This window comes from Anthonomus grandis, chromosome 22, assembly GCF_022605725.1.
Source record: "Anthonomus grandis grandis chromosome 22, icAntGran1.3, whole genome shotgun sequence".
Taxonomy (NCBI): Eukaryota; Metazoa; Arthropoda; class Insecta; order Coleoptera; family Curculionidae; genus Anthonomus; species Anthonomus grandis.
The window spans coordinates 33,532,573-33,555,663 of NC_065567.1; the positions used below are offsets into that span (position 1 = coordinate 33,532,573).

The 23,091-nt window shown below is 30.9% G+C and overlaps 1 protein-coding gene across 3 annotated transcripts in view; it reads right to left on the reverse strand.

Moving 5' to 3' along the window:
* LOC126748266 (uncharacterized) overlaps nt 1-22,433 on the reverse strand; it is a 51,359-nt gene extending 28,926 nt beyond the window's left edge. For all 3 annotated transcript variants that reach the window (XM_050457377.1, XM_050457375.1, XM_050457376.1), the window contains exons 1-3: nt 22,164-22,433; nt 15,745-16,005; nt 15,537-15,683 (exon numbers count right to left, since the gene is read on the reverse strand). In XM_050457377.1, the coding sequence (XP_050313334.1) occupies nt 15,537-15,683; nt 15,745-15,931 (334 nt within the window). In that variant the 5' untranslated portion in view covers nt 15,932-16,005; nt 22,164-22,433. The remainder of the gene's footprint in view (nt 1-15,536; nt 15,684-15,744; nt 16,006-22,163) is intronic.
* Between the last annotated feature and the right edge of the window lie 658 nt (nt 22,434-23,091).

Consider the following 23,091-nt stretch of genomic DNA (forward strand, 5'->3'; position numbering starts at 1 on the left):
TTAATGCTGCATAAATGTCATACCAACATAGAAATTATTTTATTTCTAAAGACCACGTGCACTTATTGAAATACAATTGGGAAATTATTCAAATGCATGACACGATGCCATTATATTGAAGTATGAATGTAGTGAAATTATTTGAATTGTGAATTACGATAAGAAAATGCATAACTTAATTGAACACGACTCATGTTTTTATTTAAACATTTATGCATATGTCTTCAATTAAAAAAGGTGTCATGCCCAAATATGAATAATTCAAATGATAAAAAAGAAAAGTTCGGTATTATTTAAAGTTCTATGGGGTGTTTTTTTTATTAAAAGAATATCTAAAATTTAAAACTTGTAGAAAGCATCAAATTAATTAAAATTGTTGTTTTTAAAAACATAATTAAGGTTGTTGGATATTTCTTGAGTCTTTTAAATATGTTATTAGTTTTTTTAATAAAGGTTATTACAACTATTGAGTGATGTAATTTAAAGTGTGAAAGAGCGATTTAATATTGCTAAAATATATTCTTTAACTTCATATATATATTCATTTTAAATCTTTAAATTAGATTAATTATAATTATAAAAAAACTGTGCCAAGGGGAAAAAAGCTCTCAGGGGCTTTTCTGTGAAAACTTTGAAATGTAGGTCAGAATTGCGATAATATCATGTATAACTTAAGTGGACACAACTCCTACTTCTTACTATTTATTGGTAAAGTAGCTTTTTTAAATGAGGTGTATGTTTTTTAAAAAAGAGGTAAAGCTTTTACTATTTTAAAAATGTACATACATATGTATATGTATGGCTTAGCTAAAATAATTTTCAAAATTTGACATTTTTTATAATGAAATATATTTTTTCACCCATTAACGTATATTAACCTAGTTAAATATAAATAATTGCCACACAAATGTAATATGAACAAGAAAACCTTTTATTCCTAACGAAGGGGGTGCATTCATTAAAATGCAGTGGAAAAATTATTAAAATGCATGATACAATCCAATTATTGAAATAGGAACATCGTGAAATGTGGTTTGAAATATTTAGCTATTGGTTCATAAGAAGAGCTTATGAAATCATTAATAGAAAGAGATTAATAAGAAAATTAAAAAGTATATGTTTAAAGAGGTTTAGTATATATTTAAAAAATAGAAAACAGGTATTAAAAATTAATGATGTTTCGTTAGAACCATTAATACATAAATGTAGAGTCCTACAGGGTAGTCGGTTAGGACCATTGCTATTTGGGATATATATTAATGATTTAATAGACTATGTTAAAGAATGCACAACTTATCTTTTTGCAGATAATGCTTTATTTTATTTTACTACATCAAACACACATGAGTTTCAGGTTAAATTGAGTAATATATCAAATACTTAGGCATGTGGATAGATCGAACCTAAATTTTAAAATTCATGCACTTGAGGTCATTAGGAACGTTTCATATAAGGTTTATTATTTACCTAGGTATTCACCTTACTTATGCTTATAGAAAAAAAAAGATTTACAATGTACTTTTACTATCTGACTTTAATTATTGTTCTAGTATATTATTTATATTAAAACAAAATGAGTTGTCCCGATTTCAAAAGTTTCAAAATGGGGCTATACACATAACACTAGGTAAACCAAAATTAGCCCCAATAAAAGACATACGGGCTTTAAAATATTTACTAGTCAAAAATCACCCTCTACTCAATACCCTGATATTTGTTCACAAGATTAAAATTGGTCATACTCTACAGAACTGTTAAGTAAAGTCACATTTAGTGGAGGAACAATTTTTATATACCAAGAGTTTCTCTAGAACGTGCTCAAAATTCATTATTCTTTAATACCTAAAATCCTTTGCAACATTTTAAAATTAATAATAATTAAATATATTTTTTCACCAATTTAGTTGTATATTAACCAAGTTGGAAATAATTGCTACATAAAAACATAAAAAATATTTTAAGGTACTCAGTACGAACAATAACCTTTAAGGCTTTCCTATGATAAATGATTGAGAAATTGCAGAGAAAGTGTTGCATTAAAAAGTCCAGAATAGATATTACAAAAAAAATGCATAACTTAAATGGACACGACTTACACTTCTTAGTTTTTAAGTTTTATAAAAAAAGGAAAAAGTTTTACTTTTTGGCAAACTTAGAAGATTTAAGAGGCTCGTGTTATTGATTGAAAACTCGGGACGTTTAATATGCGATTTTGTAGTGCCCTCCTTTGGCTCCGCCCTCTTGGTATTAGATTCCGTGTTGGTCTTTCTTAAGGTCTCGGCGAAGCTGTTTATGTTTGGATTTTTTGGGCAGCGCCAATAGCTCGCCGGATGGTCGCCACCACAATTGCAACACTCTGCCGGTGTTGCTCTGTCTTTTTCACAATCTGAGTAGTGGTGTTCGCCCATGCATTTATGGCAACGCGGCTTTGCGTTGCAATTGCTCATTACATGTCCGTATTCCTGGCAGCGATGACACTGCCCAATTTGCTTCCTGTTTTCTATTGTGTGAGTCTTTAAGTCCGTGTTGAGCATGGACTCTAATATTTAATATGCTTTCAATTTCAAACACGGCCTCATGCTCTTTAGGGACGAGGAACCTGATGAGGTCCGTGGGCCTTCGGCGACCTGGGCCGGTTTTAAACCAACCCAGCTCCTCAGGCTCGAACCCCATCATTCTGAGTTCCTCCTCCACTTCTTCCAGTTTGAAGTTCTGATCCAGTCCCCTCAGTATAACATTCAATTTTGTGTCCTCTTCAAGGAAGAAGCAATGGAATTCCATTCCCTCTTCCTTAAGTAGTTCTGTAAGTGCTCTGTGGTCTTTGGAAGTTTTGGGGAAGAGCGCTAATCCCAATCTATCTTTTTGGACTTTTGTAATGTTAATTTTGTTTTCACAAAATAATTTATATGTGTAATAATTTATACTTAATTTATATGCTTGGGTTTTTGTCGCTAGCCAGCCCTCCCTGCACCGTCTGGCGCTCTTCGAGCTTGGCGTTTTTGTTAGTAAGGGCTTTGATTTCGTTCATTCTTAGCCTGATAGTTGTAATCTCTCAGTTAGCTGAGAGTTTTGAAGTTTAACCTCGTATATCTCTTTTACATTACATTCAATCAGCAAATCTCTTTCCCGAATTATCTCCTCGAGTTTGCGTACTCTTTCCTCGCTTTGCCTCTACTCCGCAGACTGGGGTGGTGCTTTGCCAGCTCCCAGGTCGGGGTTTTAAGTGATTTTTAAGGTTTTGGACAATCTGGGGTCAGTTCGGGATTTTGTTTGGGGTTTTAGGAACTTTGAGGAGTCGTCCTGAGTCTTACCCCGCTCTCTCTCTAGTCTGCTTCTCGATCTACTGCAGTCCTCGCTTGTCGTGGACCTGTCCGTCTGGTATCCATCAGATAGGTCCATTTTGTTCTCGTCCTCTTTTTTATTCCGGCGTGGGTTTTGCCCCCCACTGACAATGGGGGGCGAGACGACGTTTTTCTCCGCCGTTTGTTCTTGAGGCGTCTCTGGTTTGTGGATTGATAGGTGAATCACACTGTGTGTGTAGCTATGTCTGTCTAATTTTGGCTCTGTTAACTGCTGTACTGCTTCTGTGTAGTAGACTGCCAACAAAGAATGAAAACAACTGCCAACTAACTGCCTAAACTGCCGTGGTAAGGATGGAGTTGTTGCTCGTGTAGTACCCGCCAGACAAAAGCGTTACTCGTATTCATATTCTTAGCGACGTCACGTGTGCTATTTGATGGTTCATCGGCAACTCACTGAAGCACCTCTTCTTCAAATTCGACCGTTCTTACGGTTCGAGCAACACCAGTATCATGCATCTTGGTCTTAAATATGCCTGTCTCAGCGAGCCGCCGATGAACCGCAATAAACTTTTTGTATCCAGGATGCTGTCGTGCGGGATAACGTTCATGATACAACCGCGATGCTGCTCGTGCATTGCAGTTTGTTGCTCCGTATGCCAAATGCATATCCGCCAATTCTTGATTGGTAAACTTTTCCATTAGCAATAAATGTTGTAAACATGAAATTGAGAATTGACATTGATAAGCGTTGATTTTAAATAATTGTTGTTATGGTATCATGTACAAAAGGTAAAAATAAATGCAGCAGATCCTCTTTGAGTAATTAATGTATATTATACGAAAATGAGAACTGATTTATTTCTGAAAAACAAATACAGACGGTACGGAAAAAACCTTTAAAGTCCTTTTTATGAAAATTTATAACCACAATACTAGGAAAAGTGTTAAACTTAAATGTGAAAATAATTTTAATAGATACCGTTTACATATGTTCATTTTAGTCTATTCTATCTATGATAAAGAATATTGCATTGACACGAAGTTGGTTATTCTAAAAATAAAATGAAATTTATTATATGTATTTACTATTCTAATAATAGAGATTAAAATTTTTTTTATTGAGACTAAAAACTGTTTTAATAAAATTGATTTAAGTTTAAATGTGAAAGTCGTGAATAAATATTATTAGAAAAAATGCATAATTTAAATGAATACTACTAAAAGCCGCATTCATAAAATTGATTTAAAATTAAATGTGAAAATGATGGATAAATATTACGATAAAAAAGTGCATAATTTAAATAGACACCGTTCACATATTTTATTTTTAGCCTCCTCTGTGGTACAGAAATAATGAAGAATATTGAATTAAAGTTAGTGACTATCAAAATTGAATAAAGTATTTTTAACTATTCAAATGGATATTTTTAATTTTTTTTTATTGAAAGTAAAAACCGTATTCATATAATTGATGTTGCAATTAGTTCGTCACATGGAAAGATAACAATGTTAAATAATCACTTGCCAACATTCGGTTCATGCACGTTTGGGACTGATACAATCCAATTAGTTGGAAAAATCGTGTGATTTTTTGCTTTGATTTTTTTCCGGAGGGCTTGCAAATGTAAACAGTAGGTTATACAAGAGCAGGATTTGATAAAGTGTTTTCAAAATTTGATTTTACTTTCAGGGCAAAATTATGGCTTCTGAAAAATACGAGAATCTTTAGAAAACGTTAATTTATTTTCCAGTTTTTTTTTAAACGTTAATTCATTAAAACTCATTTTTAATAAAAATTTGCTTAAAATATACATTTTTCAGAATTGTGTTTTATTTACAATATATGTAATACCAGTTTATACCTATATAAAAAAATACTATAAATAGTTTCTCACTCTCACTTCACGAATTTCTACAAGAATAACGAAGTAAACGCTGAAACATAAATAATGTTAGTTTAAATGTTAAAAATGTAAGAAAAAAATGTAGTATATTTTTATTATGACCCTTATGAAATAATGATAACAAAATACAAGTTCCTTATATTTTATAACTATGTTTTTACAGGACTAGTTATGCCCTAACGTAGACACACTATATATTAAAATTAACATTTGCTTTACCCGACAAAAAATCGCATTTGCATGTCTATTTTTACTACTAGCAAAATAAACTTCCGAAATTACCCCGAAAAATGGAAAGTCCTGATTCAGCCCGTCTGATTTACCTGGAAAATTAATTTTTTCGGGAAACCTTTTAACTTGGTTTGTGTATTTTGCATAAAATCCATCTTTTTTTGGAATATTGCCTTAATTTAAATTTATACTATATAAATAATTTAACAAAATTATTAATTTTAATACATATCAAATTTATAATACAAGGCCTTTTTTAATTTAGGCCCTTAAAGAATAATTTATTCTATTCGTAAAATTTGAGGTTTTTACAGTATCCAAAAGAAAAAAAATTACCATAAATCAGAGTTTCTTGGAAGATATGCAAATATATTTTAAACAACGGTGGAGGACCATAATTGAGTAGCCTCAGGGTTGCTTTTGCAATAGAGTTTTTACTGCATGATTCTCCAAACACCAAAGTTTGTTTAGGATATATATTTTGGAAATCTTTAGGGGTGAAGAATATATATTAGAATAAAACTTTTTGATATACTCTAAACTTTTACAATCACCTCAGGAAAAGTTATTCTGTAACTATTTTGAAGTTCTATTATTCAAAAACTATTGGCTTTCAAAGTAAAATATATTCTGCCTTCAACGTCTATGCCATTTCATACCTTTGAATAAATTTATGTATATTTCATGTTTTCAAGCTCCGGGTTACCACCTCGAGGAGTAGTAAATTATGACTTTATTCATCTGTGATTCAATAAGGCTGAAGCTATATTTTATACTCATTTAAATCACTTTTAAGATAATTATAGAAAAATAAACGCAATAAATAAACAACTAAATATGCTCCATAAAGATTTTCACTCTACAGTAATAATACGATTGTACAGATAAAATGACATGCGGTGATTTACTAATTGCGATGTGAAGTCCAATTCACTTAGGAAGAAAGCCATTAAAAGTACCAAAAGGAACTGGATATGCTCGCTTTAGATCAAAGAGAAATATTTTCAGGGATTTTTCTATTTATCAATTAATATATAGTAAATATGTGTTAGATGCAAAAGATAGTATGAAAGACGATAACTGCGGTGATGGCAAATCTATCGAGTCCAGTCACGTAAGCGGTCCCAAAATGCTGAATAGGCCGCTAGACGCCGGGATATGTTTGTTGATTTTTCGGGGCTTAATATGGTTCAGTCAGTTACATACGGTCGTTCTTTGATATTTGCCTTTAGTACGCCTGTAATTCTTTTTATAAAATTTGATTTAAGTAAAGTGTGTTAAAACTAATTTTTGTGTTTTTCTTTTAAAACAAAGTAAAATCTACCAAAATCTATCATATGTATTAACTAAATACGTAAAGACCATTTTAACTTAAAGTCCTAAGACTGTAGCATACAGCCTTAATTCCAATATTAAAATATTCATGAAGGTTGGATTAATCTCCAAAATTCTTATGCAAATTATCAGTTTACTACACTAAATGTTCCTTAATGAAAGTAAAATGCTGACCTTAAACTCAATTGCCGACAAATAGAAAATACGAGACTCCATTAAATATTAATAAGGTTCTTAGACGCTTTTAATGCATTAATTTCCTTAATTTTTCCAATAGAATTGGAGTGAATTACTCTGTTTTATTAATATATTTATCATAACCGTTAGCACTATGGCGTAGCAAATGTTTAAAACATCATTAAGGAGTATTAGTATCTGTCTTTATTATCCACCTTCATTAAGTACGATAGCATGTTATGTATTATATAGAACCTCATCAGGAATGCAAATTGACTACAAGGGTTTAATAAAGATAATAAAATTTAACTTATGCCTGAAAAAACTGGAAAGGAATTTTATTACTTTATATATTTTAGAATTTTTAATTGTATTTTCTTTTAGGCGCAAATATTTTAAAGAAAAATAGATACAATTGGGACCTCAATTTTACCTTATTAGCCCTTTCAGGTTATTTTGTATATTTCTTTTTTCAACAGTTTTTTGCAGTTCACTCCTGGGCATAGGCTTCCCCTGATAGTTTCCAACAATAATATCTTTGACATCATCATGTTTGCGGTCTACCAACATTTCTTTTATGCAGTTGTGGTAACTATGACTCCATGATCCCTACACATTCTCCTAACATCACCCAATTTATTAATATTTCCCAAGTAGACGTAATCTTCGACGTAATTTTTCTCTGATCGGATTGCTGACGCGCATAACAAAATATCAACTGCAATTATGAGCTTTTTCGGCATTTCTTGTAATTCACCGATATTTTGACTAATAATCACAACATAATCCACAAAGCAAAGATGGTTTATATATTTCCGTTAATTCTATTGACGTTTCGTGTTTCTTTATATCTTAAATCAACTCTTGCATTATTTAAGATATCAAAGATAGCCCACAGTCATATGGCATCGAACGCCTTATTATAATCGATGAAAGCACGGTGTTAAATTAAAACTTTGTTGTATTCATTACATTTTTCTACTAATGATCGGATTGAATTAAGGTGTAGTTATATTAAAGCCTTTAAGGAATTCATCCTGTTCAGGAGGTTAGTTATCATGTAATTTATTGTCACGATGCAAGAGAAGATATGCAAGGTTCGTTTGACCGGCCTGAAATATTGACGACATTGTGTCACATTCAGAAAAAAAGTGACCCTGGTTTGAAAGACGTGCCTGGATAAAATGCTTTTTGCAAGAAAAAATTGTTAATGTTTTTTCCTAATCTTATTAACAGAACAATTAAATCAATATCAGCTTCTATGATACAAATTTTGTTATAATTTATATGTGCTTTATTAATATCGGCCTCGACGATCAGTCTATATTGTTTTAAATAAATAAAAGTTGTAATAAGTAAATTTACCATCTGTAGCAAATACTGTGATAAATAACGTAATCAAATGTTTGATGCTTATTGTTGGACCCAATTTTCCATTCAGTGTTCCGTTCAGTCACATAAGAAATTTGTTCATATGAATATTCAAGTATGTGTTACTATCTAAAACTTTGAAACGTAAGCAACAAGTTATTACAATGAAAAAGTTAAAAAACTACATAATTGCACACCTTGCGGAAAAACAAATACGATGTGTAAATAAGCAATTTGTGCAAACGAACGATTTATTGATATAGACTTGTACAGGGTGTCCCAAATTCGAGGGTGACCATTAGGATCTCGGAAACCGTAAGAGTTACGGGGTCGGTTAAATGGAGGCAAAGTTGCGCAATTTGGAGCTAATAAAAATTTGTCAAAATCGTTTTTACCTTCTACCGACTTTATTTAAAGAGATATCGGAAAACTAAGAACAGTTTTTTATTACCACTTTTTATGCTCTACAACATGATGCAAAAAAAATAATCCGACGTTTCGTTTTTTTTCGGTCATCATCAACTTTATTTTTTCTTATGGGCGCCATATTGGATTTTCTCATTTTAATTAAAAGTATTTTTAATTGCCTTTAAAATGAGGTATCGCACTTGCATGTCCGATTACTCCGAATTTTTTAAACGTCATTTTATTAAGCTCCAAATTGCGCAACTTTGCCTCCATTTAACCGATGTAAGTCTTTTTAACCCTGTAAGTCTTCCTTCGATTTCCGAGATTCCGATGGCTACCCTCGAATTTGGGACACCCTGTACATAACTTGATTGGTTACCTACAATTTGATATATTAAAATTTATTTTGCGTGAACAAATGACGGAGATAATAAAAGACTTAAATAGACAAATACGTTAACAATGTAGATTATCGCTTACAACATTTTAGTTAAAAAACTCAGATTTAGCATCTTGGAGTGGAGGTTCACTAAAATGAACCAAATAAATGCATGTCCGAATTATATATATTGAATTCCATTTATAATTTTACTGGGCTAAACTTGTTCATTTTACTTGTCATACCATCATCTCCTGGTGCTCTCTTGCTCTTTATTTAGGATAGTGCTAATTGTACTCCTTAGCCGGGTAATGCTTCGGATTCAACATTAAGAACTTTTCTGTTGTCTGCCTCTTTCTCTGTAGTATAGAAATTCTCGGTAATATTTATTAGCTCACTTTTTTCATTTGTGGTATTTCCGTTAATGTGTTTAGATCGACGTATTCTGAGTCGCTCCTTTGTGTTAATCATCTTGAGAACTTTCCTTTTTTTTGTTCTTAATAACTATTTTTATTAGTTCTGTGTTGTAGTATCTCAGATCATCTCTGGTTTTCGTATTTATAATTTTATTTTGCTCTCTTGTTTATGATATAGTTATTTTAATATCTCTTCTCAATACCCGTAGTTTCTTATTTGTTTATGTCCATTGGGACTGTCAATTAACAATGGGATGCCTGAAGATTTCTTTCTTTTCTTCTAATTCGCATTTTAATACATAACTTTAATAGATACGATAAATCATTTTTGTCCTGGGTTTAATCCTATCAGTCTAAAGCCTACAACGTAAATATTGTGAACTTATAACTTTTTATAAATAGAATAATTTAATAAGAATATTTACTTAATTTATATACATTTATTTCTTTATTATTAAGTTTTTTTACATAACTGATTAAACGAATAATTACAAAAAGATAAATAAATTAATTAAGAATCACTATTGAGGAGAAAATATAAAAAAATCAATAAACTATTCTAGAAGAGAGAAGCTAAATTCTAAAAACTCGAACTTAATAAAATAATACGAATTTATAAAAATTATAGCACTCAGAATTTGTCCTTAAATCTGAAACTCACCTTATACAAAGTAGCCAGAAAACAATAACCAAACAAATTATTTTCAGAATTACTTCAATTACTAAATAAAACCCTAAAACAAAAATCTACAAAAAAATTTAAAAACTGCATTTATTATCAGGAATAAGAGAATTAATTACAAGGAAATAAACGAACAATAATACTGATTGTAAAAAATTATATAATAAGAATTACTTTTACACGAAGAGTTGCCTCACAATTTTTTGATTAGTTTTAATGCACTACTTTTAATAAATATGATTGGCAACTAAAAATGTCTAATCTAGGACATGGTTGTAAATCTGTCAAAATAAAAACTAGGAGGGAAAAATACTGTGCTCCATTTAAATTGGCGGTACTTTTTGAAGATCGTCCCAAATATTTGTGTGCTGATACATGGCCTGATGGGGTATCAGTGAACCACTTTCTGAACCTACAGTACTATTGAAATCCCAGTTGCCAGACAAATGATCTTTAAGGTGTTCCATATTAGATCTAATTTGTTATTAGATTTAATATTAAGACAAATAAATTAAAATCTAATATTAGATCTGAGTATATTAACAATGAAGATTTCTTTGGATAAGTTTTGCTATTTATGCTTCCAGCAATCTTCTTTTCTTCCAATGTGCACAAAATCTCTGCTTCTGTCCAATGTATATTGTGGCAATTAGATCAAATATGTTTTGCTATTATTGATCTAAATGACTCTCCTGTTCGCGTTTTAATGTTTTTTTGTCCTGTATTTCAGTGGTCGCTTGGTCTCGCCTCAGTATGATTCTTAACATTCACAGGGGATTGATTTATGCAGTTCCTGGTATCCACTAAGCATTGTTCAATATTAAACCTCGTGTGGTTATGCTGCAAATAAAAGATGGTGATATTTCTGGCAATTCTCCTAATTCCTTGATGTATGGAATTGTTAGTTAATGTAGGATCTTCCAGGTACTGTGACTTTTTCTATGTTATCTCTGCTGTTGTCATAATAGTTCACTTTATAAATTTGCTGGGTACCTGCCTTTCTGCTGTAAACCTTTGCTGATATTTTTTATTTCCCTGCTGAGGTCAACAGTGTTGTGGCAAATTGTGACTGCCCTTTTTTGTTGTAAAGTTTGCCTATTATCAAAGCTATGCATGTTTTTAATACAGCAGATATAAGCAGTTGGCAGTTATTGTAACTGTACCATTCTCTTAAGTTCTTTAAGCATGAATTTCTTCTTCTACCTGTAATTATATTTTTTTGTTTAATTATATGAATCACATGTTCAATTTTTTGACCCTGTACGTGTATGGTTATGTGAGTGAGTTTTGTAATGATTTAGATACCACTATATTTTTTTTGCTGATGTTAATAATCCATATTTTTTGCTACATTCTACTATTCTGGTAATTAGTATCTGAAGATCTTGTAGAGTTTCTGCAATTACGACCGGGTCATCAGCATATCCTTAGTTGTTCATTGGGATGTCTCTGTATATCTTGCTATTATAGTCCTCTGTTTATAATGTCTTCTGAGTATATGTGGAATAAGATTGATGACGGTATACATTCCAGTCTTACGCTTTATTAATTTATTCTCGATTTCCTCCGTTGTCTCCTACTCTATTCGAATATTCGATTTTTGGTTTTAGTCAATCTTGAAAATAATTCTGTGACATAACAATTAAAGACAGCAAACAATGCCAGGAAGAACCAGCATCTACAAAACAGAAGAAATACCAAAGGAATGGCTTCTGCCACTATACCAAAAAAATACAAAAGATTTGAATTCATTGGATTGGGGATGGACATAATTGATAATTATTTACAGCCAATACAAACACTATTGTCATCTGCTCCTGACGTTTATTAAATACATTTTTTTAATTGTATGAAAGGTTGTGGAGCTAACTGCGAATATAGAAAACTTGGCCTACACTATTCTCCTATTTATGGATAATTATGTGTAAACATTAAATCGGATGATAAAGAGAAGAATATAATCGGATAATATAGAAAGAGAATTTATATCTAAATGAATGAATTTTTTGTACTCGACACTTAAGGTTGGCGAAGACTCGGAAAATGTCGCCTCATGTCACACTGATAACTCTGCTCGTTGGTGATTTTTATATTGTTTTAATTGTACAAATAATTTTTTTTTAAAGATCTCTATGAATAAAATGCATAGGACCTTTGTTGTGGAGAACTTCATACTAACTAAAAAAGAAATAGCTCATTTTATCGTAGGATTAATAGTAAATAACTGTTTTTTATGACTTTCGACCCTCCATAAAAAAAGCTCCACATAGATTCATAGGGACTTATGAGGAATAATTTCTAATATCAAAAAGAACCTTTAGTAAAAAATATATCCACCTGGGAATTTCTCAACAAATCAGTCTTCTTTTTATCTAATAGTCCTGGACTATAATCTCTCTAGAGCTTTAGAAGGCTCTAAAGAGATTAACCCTCCTATACAGAGTTTTAATAATTGCCATTCATTTATAACATAACATACATTCCTTTATTGAACCAGGATGATTAAAGTTGTAGTATAGGTATTGTTATATGTGTGATGGTTTCCGACAGACTGACGTCCTTATTGCTCCTATGTAAAACCTATCTTTGAATTAAAGGTAGGAGTTACGAAGACAAACATTGAAAAGGTGCATCCCTCCCTTCAGTTTGCAGACAAATGTGCCCATCTGAGAATTCCTTAATATCATCTTAACAGTTGTAGAACACACTGGACTTCCACTGGAGAAAGTGTTGGACCTTTTTTGAGGTTAGTCTTTCTAACTTCTACTTTCAATTCAAATACAGGATTGTTTTATTTGTTGTTTTATTTGTTGGGTGCCAATTAACCAAAGTACAAAATATATTTGTGTATCCTTATAATAGTATTTTGAATTTCTAAATATTTTTTTATAATCCATCATATATTATAGAAAAGTTAAAAGGTAAATTAGCTTGATTAGCTTTTTTTGTATTTATTTTTTGATTAGCGATCTCTCCTAAAATGTATCTTTTGTTGTGGTAAATTATACTAAATAATCAATAATTTTAATTTTGCGTTTCTAATTCGCGTTTTTTTATTCAAATTAAAACGTTCTGAAGGTGTCAATCATTGGAATTTTTATACTACTATTCAATCGGTCATTAGGTGCCAATTATAAGAATAAAGAAAAAATAAAGCCACCGGAGAAAGACATTGTTATTACCGACATCCTAGAACCATCGAATAATTATTATTATATTTAACACCGGTAAACACAAATGAAATAATTAAACATATTTCGACACTAAAAAGTAGTACTCCATCAGAAATAGATCAAATTGCAACGCGAGCCATAAAAATAGCAAATAACTGTATAGCAAAGCCTTTGAGTCATATTGTAAACCTTATTTTCGCAAACGGCTCAATACCAAAATATTTACAGTCGATTGTCACGCCAATACATAAGAAAGACCCCACAGCAAAAATTATCGCCCAATCAGCCTAATAAACAATTTTTCAAAAATTTTAGAAAAATGCATTAAAGATCGTTTAAAAACGTTTTTGAATATACTTTCTGGAGGAGTTTTATCAGATAATCAATTTGGCTTTTCAAAGGGTTTTAGAGGGTTTTTGACTACTTAAATTATTCATTTAAAGAGCTTTAAGAAAGAGCTGGAATCCAAACATGATAAAGATAAACAAATTTTTTTAATAATATATTTTTGCATGTATTAAAATACTTAGGTGCTTATTTTGTACTTTTATAAGAATTTATGTAACGAAATTTTTGGATTATAAATAAATGAAATGAAATTAAATAAAGTAAGAAATATGCAAATGTTGCCTTTATTATGCCTCCAACTCAAAAATTCATACTTCATACTCGGAGAAATAAATTATCATTACTTTGGCTTTATAGATGGCGAAACCTTAGTAGTGTTAACCCTCTCTTTTAATATAGTGAGTATTATAAATTTATAAAATAATGTCCTTTAACGAAAGAATTAAATACAACAAACAAGTTGACTGAAATAAGTTGACTGCAATAACCTAATTTTAAACCTTTTAAATGGCTTGAAATGTTTAGGCGTAAAAGTCTCTAGGATGTGATTTGCTGTATTTTTTTTTAAGTCGGTTTACTGGGTTAGTAAGTTATTAGGACCGAACAAAGATGACAAAAAAAATTAATAAACTGCTTCAGATAAATTTAAATTGAATAGAAAAGTGCTTTAGTCTTTTAGGAGAAAAACAACATACTTGGAGCTTTAAAAAATAAATTGCAGAAAAGTTTTTTTCACTTTAAACTAATTTAAAAAAAAAAGCTTTGTTATGCCATACAACCGCAATTTGTATAAAACCTATAGGGCAAGCAACAATAAATGTTTCTCAAAAGGTTTAGACCCAATAATCTAATTATTTAACACCTTTTTACGGATGGCACATTCAGGTATTAAAAACGATAATCAGGTGATTATTTATTTAAAAATTGGAATTTTCCCGATTTATTCCTGCATGAAAATGAAACGCCACCTGTATTATTCTAAATTTAGTCGTACAACACATGCTATAAATTCAGGATTTAACCAATAGTACAAGTAACCAAAAAATGCACTTTTCTGAAAAGTAAATTTTTTCAGATAATAGGATGTGTCAACCTACATCCTAAAAAAGCTGATCGAGCAATGATTCCAAATCAGGGGTGGCTATATTTTTATCTCATGTGCGGTGCCTTGGGTTGGGTTTTTTATAACATTATTAATAAAAATCAATCGGAAAATGTCAAAGAAAGGTAGCATCTAATCAGAATACCCTTGGGCCTTTATATCGATTAGGAAAATTGTGTTTTGTGGTCGAGACAACTCGGAAAAGCTGTGACGTTTTTTTTTTTTTTTAAATGCCATTCGGCCTCTGCCCCCTGGCTCAATATCCAATATACATTTTTTATTGGGTAAAAAATAATAGCGGTGAGTCGTAATAATTTGCTTAATTTGAATATATATAAGTTAAGGCAATTTATAGAACCTGATTTAATTTGAATACCTTTAAAGTTTATGTTTTTTATTCTTTCTTGCTACTTAACACAGTACAGAGCGAATTAATAACACATCCTTTAATTATTTTTTCTCAACAATTTAACCAGATCTAACGACTCTTGATAATATGTACACCTCGCGACATGTATGGACACACATAGGAAGTTTTTCGAGAACAGTGGCCTACCTAATATAAATGGAGCGCTTGTCGCCAGGAGGCCAGTATTTATATTGGCGCGACTTTTAAATCGATATGAATGTTTCTAGTAGTGCGTACGTGTGTAATAAATCAGTCTAGTATTTTTGTGCACGAGCAGTTAAAAACGTTATATTACTTACGTTTGCTACATCCCGAATAAGGATTATGAAGTTTAACAGGATATTTCTTTTCGCATTCGCAGGTGTTGGTGACTGGGTTGCAGTAGACGTGCTGCAATCTGGAGCTGCATGTAAACTCACAAGGGGCTCCAACATGCAACCCTCTTTCTAAATTATTAAAATAAATTTTAACTGTTTATCGGTATAAGTTCTATTGTTAAAAAGTTACCATCAGTGAGGTTTGTCTGGACGTAATCGTCTTTTTCGTCGTCCGACAAAATGGGATGGTCATCGTCTTCATCTTCGGAATGGTAACTTCTGGGTGGGGCTAACCTTTGGGCCTTGTTTAATGGCAATGCTGGTAAATACAAAAGCAACAACATATACAGGGCTAGCGGTACCATAGAATTTCTCATCTCATGAGGGTACCTTTTCGGTGGACCTCTAGGATATGCTGAAGAGGTGATGACATGGTACCAAAATACTGCAACTAAAACAAACAGTTTTTGATTTTACCGTGGATTTGGTATAGGATGTTATTAAAAGAAGCTTTTTAAGAAATGGAAGGTGCCAAAATAGAGCAGGTTAATCGTGCTGACGAAAAAAAAATTTTTTTTCGATTTCTACTAAAGAACTTGAAATTATAAGAAATACAAGAATTCATTAGGAAATCAAATGCATACAAAATTACTTCGAATTGAGCCTGGAATAAATACGTGAAGATCCTTTGTATACCTAAAATATATTAAAAAAAAATATTTGGTGTAAGATATTAAATACTTTAACGAAAAAAATTATCTAAAAGCCTAAAACAAAAATTACTTCTATGACTGAGAATTATGCAAAATACCTAGAAGATAAATAATATTATTCCAAAAGTCTAAAACAGGTAAGAAAAAATTCTACATCCCTAAAATAAAATTACACATTACGTCAAATGCCTAGAAGGCATAGAAAATTGCTCTCATTAGCTTAAAAATTTAAATTATTTCCAGATTTTGGTAGATAGTAAATGCTTGGAAGTATAATAAAGGCTCAAAAAAAATTACTATTCAAAGTGTAAAAATGACGTGGAATGCCTGGAAGACATAAAACATTAGTTCCAATAGCCTGAAAATCGTAAGAAGTTAGTTCCAATTTCTAAAAGATGTAAAATGCCTTAAGTTAAAACAGAAATTTTTTCCAAAAGAAAGTATCAAAAGTTTACAGTTTATAAGACAAATCTCAAAAATGTATTACAATAAATTTGATACAAAGTATAATATATAAATCTGTTTTATAAATATTTTGTTATTACCCTACTTAAAAAGTTATATACAACTACTATGAAAATTATAAGTTACAAAATGGTTTTAGAATCATTTTCTAACTAAATCACACATAAATATAAAAGAAAATTCTTAATCTTGTGCTCAGGTCAGTTTAATGTATTGACCACTTAACTTTTACAAGAATAAGAAATACTCTATAAACCTATGGGTACCATAATTTTAAAAAATAAATAAAAAACATGTAAAATATGTATTTACCTATATTAAAGAAAAGTTTTATAAATAGCTGACAACAATGTTGTGCACATATTTATTGTGCACAACACATATACATTATTAAATCACATTTGTATTACTAAAGTGGTAAAATGAATAAACATAGGCGGTGCCTTTATTCCTTTTTTGATAAATTTGTGGCGTAGTTTGTGGTTTTTTAATGGCAAATTTATAGTATTTAAAAAGTGTTGAGGGGCACCACCTAGGAAAAAATTAAATAGGAGGGAAAGCTATTTCTAGGAAAATTAATATTTTCGCATAAATTAACACTAAAGAATAAGCAAATTTGTGATAAAATTAAGTCAATTTTTTCCATTTTTATTTTTTTTAAAAAAACATACCAAATAGTGTTTATTTTATATATATATTTCTAAATACAGTATTTTATAAATTAAAAAAACATCTAAACAGGCTATTTTGAATAGAAATGTTCTAACATTTATTTTTTAATAATAAGTATAACTTTAAAAAATATTGTATTTCTATTAACCAATACTAATATAAATAAATAACATAAAATTCAAACAAAAATATAGAAAGCTATTTGTGGTAAACATATTTTCGAGAAAAATAAAGAAATAGCCTTTTCAATGTACATTTTATTTTGATATTTCTTGTTTTGTTATTTTTTCGTCATTTTTCTTGATTACAATAAAATTAAATAATTATACGTTTGTACAGGTTTCCTATAAAAGTCGATTTTTTAATTAAAAAGTTTAATACATAATATTAACACTTAGTTATCAAGTTGTCGTTTTATCTAAAATTAAGTCATAACGAGTAATTAAATTAGGCATAACTTAAACGGATATGATATTCACCTATTTAAATGTGGGTTTAAGTCTTATCTAAATGAAGTAATTTGCTGGTAGACTTAAAATATGTTAGTAAGAGCGTTTTTGTGAATAATTTTAATATGCTTCATGAGTAAAATTTGTTCGAGTTAATTACAATTTATAATTCTATTAGGATCGTCAATGCAATAAGAATTAAATATAAAATATATGTAAATATATATTCTTTTTGAAATGGAATATGGAGGGGTTAAAAACATTTCATTAGCTTGAAGGGATGATTTAAACTGAATTGAACTTCGAATTCTTCAATATAATAATAGAATTAAATAAGTAATTAAAACGAAAATAGCTAGTGCAAATATACAAATATTTGACAAAATTAATTACTTCAGTCGTAAAATTTAATTTTTTGCGATTTTTATTCTGACTTTTTCTATAGGTTTTAAGCGTGGTTTATGGTTCAAAATGGTCAAAATAAACACTACCTTGGAAAATCTTTAAACAGGAATAAAAGCTTTTTCTAGCACTTACCGGTACCGGTAAGAGTATTAATTAGTGAGCAATTTTTGAATAAAATTGGGTATTTTTATGATTTTCTTATTCATTATAGTTTAAAAAAATTATATAATACGTGTTTTTAGTAATATAATGTAATACCAAAAAAAACTTCCACAGAATTTATATGATCATGTAAGCACATAAGTACAACTGTAAAATATCCTGTATTGTAAGTCCAATGATTGGTATTTATTTTTATTATTATACATGTTTAATAATATAAATAAATACCAATCTCAATCTCAAGAATCAAGTTCTTAATTCTTGTTGACATAATAATTATCCTGGTGTGGTAATTATGTGATTTTAATGTTTGTGTAGACCCTGTTTATTCACTTTCTCATGCATCTTAATATACCCTTTTTATTTATTGTTAGTAGTTTTAACCTTTGACCTTGCCAGAAGCACTGTGGCTTTTTATGTGTTGTGATGGAAACCCTCATTGTATATCCCTGATGATGGACATCTTATATGTCCGAAACATGTAGGATAGATGGTTTTTCTAATAAATTTAGTGGAGGATGACCGAAACTATTTTAGTTACCCTTTGACATATTAACTCCACTGCAAGTATGGACTACTTCTTCAACTTTAATAAATAAATCTTGTATATACTGCACCATAAATATACCATAAAGATGAAAACCGTAAAATCCATGAAATTTATTTTTTATGTTGTCACTTATTATTAACTGGGTCGTCCCTCACAATTAGTTGTAAATTATACAAGAAATTTTTTTCCCAATTGTTTAAAAAGTACACAACAGGATTTAATTTAGCTATCGGAATTCTTCGAGGTGCTTGTTTAATCGGAGCATTGTCTCCAGTGTTAATTCGATGCTGCACCAAATCAGTTCTTCCCAGGTCATTATCGTGCAGCGAAAACACATCTTGATTTTCTTCAAGAAGACGTCGCAATTTACTACACTGGTCCATGGTTAAACTGGCAAAAGATTCTTCAAATAAGTTTTGTAAACATACAGGAAAAGGTCTGTTTGAATAACGACTTCTATCAGCATTTTTCATGACTGCCACTATTTCAGAGCATACGCCAATATTCTCTCCTTGTTTCAGGTGTTGATCATATCCTCTTAAATTTACCATTCGAACCAAAACAGTAGACTTCTTCTGCGTAGATAACGTCTTGGCTGGAAAAATTTCTTGACCATATAGTTTGCAGTTTTCCATGGGCTCAATCAAAACAGTTTCTCCCTCTTTTCCTCCGGTTGTAGCATTAACCACCACCTCTGAATTTCCTGGTATAGTAACATCTTTGAATAACTTAACGACTCTGGTATTTACTTTATCTTCATATAGGTGGTGCATAATCTCTTCATTTCTCGTCGTCAATATCCGGTTATATACATCCAATTTAAACTGCTGAGCATTCATAACATCTAATCCTAATGTGACATCATCCATGATTTCTGTCACTAGTACTGGCTGTTGGAATGTTGTTAAGCCAATTGTAACTATAGCTTCATGCAATCCAAGAATCGGGATCCTTTTTCCATTTGCAGACTCCAGAATTAAATTGGGTGGTGCTGAAAGCCTACAGTGTGCTACGATGTTCGGCTTCACGATAGTATGACTTGATCCTGTATCCACTACCATCTCACATTCACGGCCGCATATTTTTCCCGGTACTACCAAGCTCTCTCCAGGATGTGGCAGCCGGTTTAGTCTTATACGTGGGGCTTGGTAGCAGCCAGCCAGCTTGAAGTTGAAGTTTTCCTGATTCCTTGGATCTCTTAAAGGCTTGGGGCTTTGACGTTTAAGGTGCCCCTCCTCATTGCAATTCCAGCATTGCAATGGTCTTTTAGGTTTCCTCGCTAATAATGATTCAATCTTCTTTAGGCGGTCTTCGAGATCACTTTCCGAAGTTCTGATTTGTCTTATTCGTGTCTGCCTTCTAGTTGCTTGAAAAGCTGCCTCATACTCTAGTCCATGAGCCAATGCTTCTGAAATACTTTTATGATGAGCCATCCTTAGGCGTGGTTAGTATCTGGATCTCGAACTCCGTCAATAAAAAAGAATTTATAGAAATTTGTTCTCGGAACTCTGTTGGGGCTGAAGGGTAAGCCAGATTTACTAATCAAGCAACATCGGCCTCAAACTGTTGGAGTCCTTCCTCGGGTTGTTGTCTTCTAGATTTCCATTGAGCCTGGTACACTTGTTGTAGATGGGCTTCACCGTATCTCATCTCTAAGGTACGCACCAGTACGTCGAAATTGAGCTGATCCTCAGATGGCACCATTCTTAATATTTCTGTAGCTTCTCCTCTAAGGCTTAGCATAAGATTGATTGTCTTTTCTCCGTTATCCCAGCGATTTTCCCTAGCAGCGGCCTCAAATTGATTCAAATAGGTACTACATGCTTCTTTGCCGTTGAATTTTGGTGGCTTTACTTTCATCATTGTTTGCATTTCAGGATTGGGATGAAGAGGAGTCCGTTTTACTTTCATCTCAAGTTCTTGGTTCTTTTTTTGTACTTGCCCCAGTTCTTCTTCTACCGTTGCTTCAAAGTTAGTCATTAATTGTTTCTGATTCTTCTCCAGATCTTCTTTAAGTTGTAAAACTCGTTTAAATTATTGCTCAACAAAAATGTTGAACACTTGACAAATCTTCATCTATTCTACTACAACCCCCTAATAAATCATCAGCTTTAAATGAATAATATATATAATAATAAATGAATATTTACCAATCTTATACATGTCTGCTACTTTAATTAAAAATAAGATAGAACTTAATATGCACTTATGGTACATCAATAGTTATATAAAAGCTATTTGACTAAGCTTGATTTTCTAAGACTACCTGTTATTAAGACTATCCATAATAAGTCATTTTTGCTAAAAGCATGCTGTAATCCAATTTATTCAATGCTTTAAAGAAGTCAAACAATACGAATGCTATAGTATCGCCCTTAAGGATTTCTTGAGTAATTTTTATCAAGATGGATGTGTACTGTTAAAATTATTAAAATAATTGATATAGGTCTAAAATCGCAGTATTCTTTTGGACTAATGATTTTAGCTAAAGACATTATAAGAGAGGTCTTTCGAGCAAGATGTTAATTGCAATGTTGGAGCATTTTCGCTATGATACAATCACTACCAATAGCATTAGATTTGAGGCGTGAAACTATTTTTTAAATTCCTGTTATAGTGGCTATGAAATGATAACTAGAGAAGCTGGATTAATATTAATATTAAGAAAATATTAAACTATCTGATGGACTATAAACTGGCCAAAAAAATCATTAATTTTGTCAGGATTTTTAAGGTTTACAGGTATAGAATGATAAGAAAAAATTTTGAGAGTAATGTTATTTATTGCTTTTCATATTTTTTTACTATTGCTGCTATTTGTTGAAGATTCAAATATGCTGTATTTTCCTGCCTCATTACCAAATTGCACAGTTACTGATAGTAAATCGGTTAATCTTTAATGTAAAAAAAATTCATATTAGTTAGTCTTACATCCCCACATAAATTATGCTTCTAATAATAAAGATAATTAATTACAATGTACAACTCTAAAAATGTTACGGTATTTTATATGCAGGCCTTCGCCATAATAAATGGCTTTCGGGATTCACTTTTAAATTACAATCTATTTTGAAGCAATAACGTATAAAAAATATCTTTTGGCATGCATAATTTAATGCGTAATCACTCCACTTTTATAATATAATTCAAAATTAAGCCCCTACTAAAAGTAAATTAACTACTTAAGACATACTGTGAAATCCTTAGTTAGTTCGGGCCTTTCTTAGCCAAAAGAAAGGAAGATTAATCCAAATTTAGATTCCGATCAATATAACAGTTTATCTCACTACGTAAATATAAATCACTTTTTCGTGTTCTAACTAAATTGTTTACGCAATTATAAACCACTCTAGATACGCAATTTGATAATATACAAAACGCGATTTATGAATTTTTTTATGTGGAGATTTTTATCGACACTATGGAAAGGAGCACGAAACCGAAACTCCCCACAGAGTCTCCACAGCACCGTCCAGAAGGGAGCTGGCGTCGGCGTCGCTACACGATATTTGAAATGCGCTACCGAGCTACACAGCGACTTTGAGGGTGGAAATTTTCGGCCTACTATGCTTACATATTTTATTAAGGTTAAAAAATTGAAGCATTTAGGGCCGGTATTAATAGTTTTAGATTTATTAATAATTTTATTTATTTTTCTTCTGAATGAAACCTTATTGAAATTCTTATCTCTCAGCCAAATGAAAGTGCTCAAAAAGTTTTAATATGAGTCCTAATAAAACATTAATTATCTAATTGGAAATATATATACAGTAGTAACTTTTATTGTGCTTACGTTGCTGAAATTAAAATAAAAGTGCTGTTTTAATGATTTTTTTTTAAAATCACTGGATTTATTTAAAATTATGCAGAAAACTTTATCTGATACTGTTGATAAATCTTAATATGCCTTATCAACAAAAATCTTTTTTTTTTAATTATGGAAGTAAGAGGTAAAAATACTTAGAACCGAAAAATTAAATCTAAAACTATTATGTAACCGCTATATAAAACTATTTTGACAGATAACTTAAAGTTAACTTGTGGAATAACATCACATGTCACAGTTAACTTCAAAATGTAGAAGTTAACTTTATTAGGTGGATGGGATATCAGTTAAAGAT